Genomic DNA, 6,275 nt, shown 5'->3' on the forward strand with positions numbered 1-6,275 from the left:
CTCTTGATTTTGCATTGCTTATAGGAATTGTGAGATTGATCACTGTTCGTTATCTTCACCTTTCATGTAGAACATCCAGACCAGACATTAACACAATATGCAGGTCATATTGGATTGTATCAGTATAGCAAATTTTTAAATTCATCTGATAAAACAAAATTACAATTTGACTGTAAATCGTTGACAAAAAAAATCAAAAATGTTTGCAGGGCATCAACCCACCATCTAGATATTGCCTAGCTGCTATGCAAAACTGTCAGTGGAAGAATTGGGACAGACCACACAGCTATCGATAAATCCCTTATCAAACCCTTCGATTTAAACCGCAGGTTATTTTGCACTATTGAATTCTACTATTGTCAAATAAAAAAAAATATGTAAAAGTCCTAACATACTTTTATTTTACATTTGTATCAAGATTTGATCTGTTTTTAGGCAGAAATTGTGCATGGTTAGGGTTGCCCTTACTTGGATAGCGTGGTCTCTGTGACCCATATTCGTGATTACGTAAATGACCTATGCGTGATGTTGATCGATTTACTTTGATATAAAAGACAGAATTTTCACATAGAAATAGCAGTGCACAAATAGGACTTCAAACCAAACTTCCCAACATGAAGACCCTCCTCGTTCTAGCAGTTGTCATTCTTGCAGGTATTTGGTTCTCTTCCTCGTCACTTCAATTTTTAAATAGGTATAGGGTGTCAGCTTGTGGGTAAAAAAAAAAAATTGAAATGAAATGTTGGCATATGTTTAGAGTGGAGAAAAATAGATCGGGGGGAAAGGCGACTTTTGAATTGATAATTTCTATACAATGATATTTCTGTCATTTTCAATAGAACCTAAAGAAAGATTATATCATAATTATAACAAAAGCTTGCAGGTTTTATTGATTCTAACAACCCAATGGTTGTTGGTTGATTATACATTGTTTAACGTCCCGTTCGAGAATGGTTCACTTTTATGGAGACGTCACCATTGCCGTTGAAGTGTTACAAAATTTATGACCTTTGAGCTGAGAGGAATCTTTATTGTGTCACACCTACTGTGATATGGGGCCTCGATTTTAGCAGTCTTATCCAAAGGACCCCCCCCCCCCCAATTTAGCCGTCTCTTACGACAAGCAAGGGTTATTGAGGACCTATTCTAATCAGGATTCCCCACAGGGCAACAATTCAATGATATTTTATATTATTCAATGGTGTTTTTACGTCATATCCTCTTGAAATGAAACACCGAAATCTTATTACAATGATGAGGTTAGTGTCCATGTTACTTCTCGTAAGCATAATCAGTAATGCCTTAGCATGGTATCTTAAATCTAGTTAAGTAATCCACCGCCTGTGTTGTATTTTACTAATAGGATGATTAGAATAATATTAAACTCAAAATTCTAAGTCGTTTTTTATATGATTAGTTTCAAATTTATAGACATAACTCCTTGCAGATATGACAATTTTATTTTACCTGATCAAGATACAGGGCTCACGCCGGGTGTGACCGGTCGACCGGTGATGCTTACTCCCTCTAAGCACCTGATCCCACCTCTGGTGTATTCAGACGTCTGTGTTTGCCCGTATCTCTATTTTGTATTTTTTATAGAAGTTATTAGATTGATCACTGTTCGTTAGTTTTACCTTTCATTAAATTACCGGGAATGTTGATGTTCTCTGATATGTGAAGGACATCTTTTCTGGTGTGTACTTCAGAGTGAACTCACCTCAATATCAACTTCGTTTTTTTCCGTGATTTCTCTCTTGACCAACCCTTGATATCCTTACAATCGTATCGACCAATGAAATTGCGCGTTTTAAAGCACGTATCAATACGTCAAATTCATTACAAGAAATTGATTTAACAAACATTACTAATTATGATCAAAAAATTGAAAATACATTTTATTATTGACACAGTTTCTAAGTATATTGTTATAATGTGTTATGATATATATGTTCTTGTATGTTGAAGGATTGTAAAAAAAAAATATAAACTTTCACATTATTTAATAAAGCAGTTTTTGACATTTGATTCGGTCTACTCGGGACTCAGTTAACCAATACCTGACCAGGCCTCAAGAACATAAATTGAGAATATTATTAAGACTAAATTTCAAATCCAGCAAACTTTTAAGATAATTTTCATAAGCAAATAAAATTTTCAGTATATATTTGTATTAAATTTTTCTATAAAGCAGAAGTTTTTTAAACATCTGTGCTATATAAATCTTAAAATATAAGGAATCAATATTTAGACTTAAGTCTAATCCCAGTTTATGATCTTGAGGCCAGGTCTCAATAGTCGTGAATAGACCTCGTCAAAAGTAATTTTCGTATGCGTACCTCGAGTACAATATAAAGCTTTCGAAATCGAACGATACGTTTTCAATCTCAGGACTTTCATACTTGTTATTCATCCATGAATTAAGATACATATATATCAAACAAAACATTGTCTTATAATACTTTTCGGAGAGGAATTTCAGGTGAGCATTGGTTTGCTAAGTAAATAACTTATTAGATTTAATCAAGACATTGTAGTTAAGAAAACACTGATCTGCAACCTCTACGAATTCATTATCATTGCCCAAATTGAATTGCTAATTCTATTCCCATTTCTAAACACAATGAAATTGGTTTTAGTAACATCGATATCTACAACTAATCTCCATTCTTCCAAAGAAGTCAGCATATAATAGCAAACACGACATATCTCTGTATTGCCTGGTTTCTTATGAGTTGTTATAAATTAACCATTTAAAACGACCGCCGTAAAATGGCCAAAATATTACCAAAAACGGCGTAAAACCTTAATAAATCAATGAATCAATAAAACATTCAAAATGGAGTCTACAGCATGAGATATCCCACACCTACCGTAAAAAATTTCTGGAATGCCAATTCCGGATTATGATTTCTCGAAAAAGAAATCATGATCGTTTGGAATGCTATTCTCTTCTTAAAATGGTCCAATAAAGGGTTGATATTCTGATCACCTGCAAAATTTAAAAGATTTTCACACATCTGCCATTGACGTGATGCTCTGCACAGAATGGCATGGACCAGCTATCAGTTTAAATAATCTGAAATAAGAAATCATAGTTTAGTCTTGTTGAGAAAAGACGTGCTAAAAACTCTGAAAAACGTGACGATTTTCAATATGAACACTCCGTTTACTTGATCAAGATATAGGGCTGACGGCGGGTGTGACCGGTCGACAGGGGAAGTGTACTCCTACTAGACACCTGTTCCAACCTTTTGTATATCCAGGGATCCCTGTTTGCCCAACTATATATTTGTATTGCTTATAGGAGTTATGATATTGATCACTGTTCGTTATCTTCACCTTTATAGTAGTTATGAGATTGATCACTGTTCGTTATCTTCACCTTTATAGTAGTTATGAGATTGATCACTGTTCGTTATCTTCACCTTTATAGTAGTTATGAGATTGATCACTGTTCGTTATCTTCTCCTTTCATGTAGACGTCCTGTTTTGTTTCCTTTTCAGGCCTTTATAGTTTAGTTTTAGTGCTAGGTTGTTTCTTCTTTTTTATTACATTTATAGCCATGTAAATATCTTTTATCGTCCTGAAGGGACGAGAAGTTCCGGAAAGTTGACAATTCAAAATTGTTCGAGTCGTACATATAGGTCATTTTTAGTGCTTTTTATTACGTATTCATCTGACCTCAAATCTACAATTAGATCCAATATTTTGGATGTATCTATCTATATCTATCTATCTATCTATCTATCTATCTATCTATATTGTATATATATATATGTGTGTGTGTTTCTTTTCAGTAAGTTCCGAGCGTTGCAGTGATACTGGTGATTGTAGTGCGACTAGCTGTTCATCAGGATCCACACTCCACTGCATCGGGCACCAGTGTACATGCACTACAGCAGCTGGTGGTAGTGGTATGTATTCTGGTCATTGCTATAATTAGGATACTTCGAAACCCCAGAAGCTCCATCCACATTTGAGATTCAAAATACAAGATTTGAAATTCAAGATTAGAAAATTTAATTTTGAAAATTCAATATCCAATTAACCAATCAAAATGTAGGCCACAATGTATAACCTCAAAGAAACAACATATTTTAATCTAATTCATCAAATGTAAACGAACGCCAAATTTACTTTGAGATTAGAGTTATTGCGTTACAAATACTTGAAATATGACAGAAAGTAAATCAAATACAGTATTTTTTAGTTTCTATTATCGCATTTCCGATTAGGCGTATTCTCATATGGTTTCTGGAGAGGAAAAAAAAACATTTCTGCGTTGTTCAACAGCATAGCTTGATAATCACTTTGAAATCAATTTTATGTCATGATATTAGACGAGTGTCTGATAAATAAACACACAATTAAAGGAAAGCTTTATTAAGGCATGTACGTAGTATCATATTTCAAACTGGGGGTCAGCAGGGGAAGTTGATTTCACAATTGCCCAAAATGATTCACAAGTGAAAATAAGAGGGGGGGGGGGGGCTAAGAAAATTATGGAAACAAACCTAAAATAATAATAACGAATGGATATTTTTCATATTGTGCTGTGGATATTTCATTATAAAATTTTAAAGCAAGAATTCATTGATCACATTTTGACACTCTTAAAAATTATTTTCATCATCACTTATACTTTCACAATCGGCATTTATCATAATAAGCTATCGAATATATGCGATTTGTTCCGAAGGATCATCTTATCAAAATGCAATATTCAGAACATAAAATGAAAATTCTCCATTCGTTATAAAACCACTGCGTTATAAAGAAATACCACTAGGTTTTATTGAAAAGACTCCTATCTTATAAAATACACCAGTATGAATGTAAAAAACACCATCTTATAATGATAAAACTACAGCATGTAGTAAAGTGTCGCCATCTTAACATAAAAGAACCACAGCATATGAGGAAAAAGCACCAACTTATCATGAAAGAACCACAGTTTATGATTAAAAAAACCCAATGAAATAAAAACACCACGTTATCATGAAAGAACCACAGCATATGATTAAAAGCCCTATCTGATCATGGAACACAACCACATACAGCAGTTATGGCGTTCCAAAATAATCCATGACTTTAAAGGGGTTTCGTTGGTGTAAAAATATCACTTCACTTTGCAAATGTAAAACCACCTCATTCTTCTTACATGATACTCACATGATACTCATTCGCAAAAAGAAAGAAAACTGGTAATAAAGAATAGATTGAACAAGGAAACTATAATATTTGAAAGAGTTAATTAGCAGTGCTATTAACGGACAAGTGAAATCTGTGTTTCAGGAGGCTGTACTGCAGTCGCTGACTGTCATGACCGCTGTGATCATGGACGCCAGCATCACTGTATCGACGGACATTGCAGATGTACCCACTTTTAAAACTTTTTGAATCTTTAATTCAAAATAAATCATCACATTTTCTAATTTCTTTGATTTCTTTATTTTTTATCCATCTGTCCTGAAGACCTGCACCCCTAAAACTCAAGAGATTTTCTAAACCCCGTCCGTTATCTTCTTCTCGTTTGTTGTAACACCACCAAAGCAAATTAGGATAGAATTGGGTTAAGAGTCTCATATAGTTGCTGCTGGAATTATTAAAGATCTTCTAAAAGTATTCTGTTTGTCTCTTGCAAAATACTAGTAAATGAAATTGCTTAAGCTCGGTCTTGTATTTATAAATCTGAAATATTCTAATATCCTGCTGTCATACGATGTAAAATTCAAAACACAAAAATAATTTTTCGACAGATAAAATAGTCAGACAGAGACACCCATCTCAAATTTGATGGCAGAAAAGAAGTTGACACTGATTGAGGTACTTTGATGTGTGAAATGGACATGGCTTTTCTCTTTAATCAAAGTACTGTATGTACTGGTAGTCAACATCCCTGTTGATGAAATTTACTAAACCAACCTGTCATTGAGTAGAATGCATCTGAAATGTTTCATATCAATTGGTGCAGTTCTTTGCACGCTGTTTTTTGTCTGTGGTTTGTTTCGTTTGTCTGATCGCAATATTGGGCCCATGACATGTGTGACCCGTCAATAGGGGATGCTCACTCCTATACGCCTGCAGTGAGCCCGATATCTCGAACGGGCAAATGGATCCCGACTAAAACGTTTATCAATATATACAGTATATCTTGTTCTTGGCATCATGCCGTACTGAGCAACGATAAGTAAAATAAGGAAAACCACGGTATTGTAAATTTGGAGTGTTGTCTTGGATGTAAATATACTCCGTCTTAAGAAACCTAGCT

General features: G+C 34.2%; 1 protein-coding gene across 1 annotated transcript; it reads left to right on the plus strand.

The window, feature by feature from the left end:
• The first annotated feature begins 527 nt into the window (after positions 1-527).
• On the plus strand, positions 528-5,439 carry LOC125681948 (serine protease inhibitor Cvsi-2-like). Its single transcript, XM_048922241.2, has 3 exons — positions 528-654; positions 3,802-3,918; positions 5,300-5,439. Exons 1-3 carry the CDS (start codon positions 615-617, stop codon positions 5,392-5,394), a joined length of 252 nt encoding a protein of 83 aa, XP_048778198.1. The 5' UTR covers positions 528-614; the 3' UTR covers positions 5,395-5,439.
• Positions 5,440-6,275: the final 836 nt, after the last annotated feature.

This window comes from Ostrea edulis, chromosome 2, assembly GCF_947568905.1.
Source record: "Ostrea edulis chromosome 2, xbOstEdul1.1, whole genome shotgun sequence".
Classification (NCBI taxonomy): domain Eukaryota; kingdom Metazoa; phylum Mollusca; class Bivalvia; order Ostreida; family Ostreidae; genus Ostrea; species Ostrea edulis.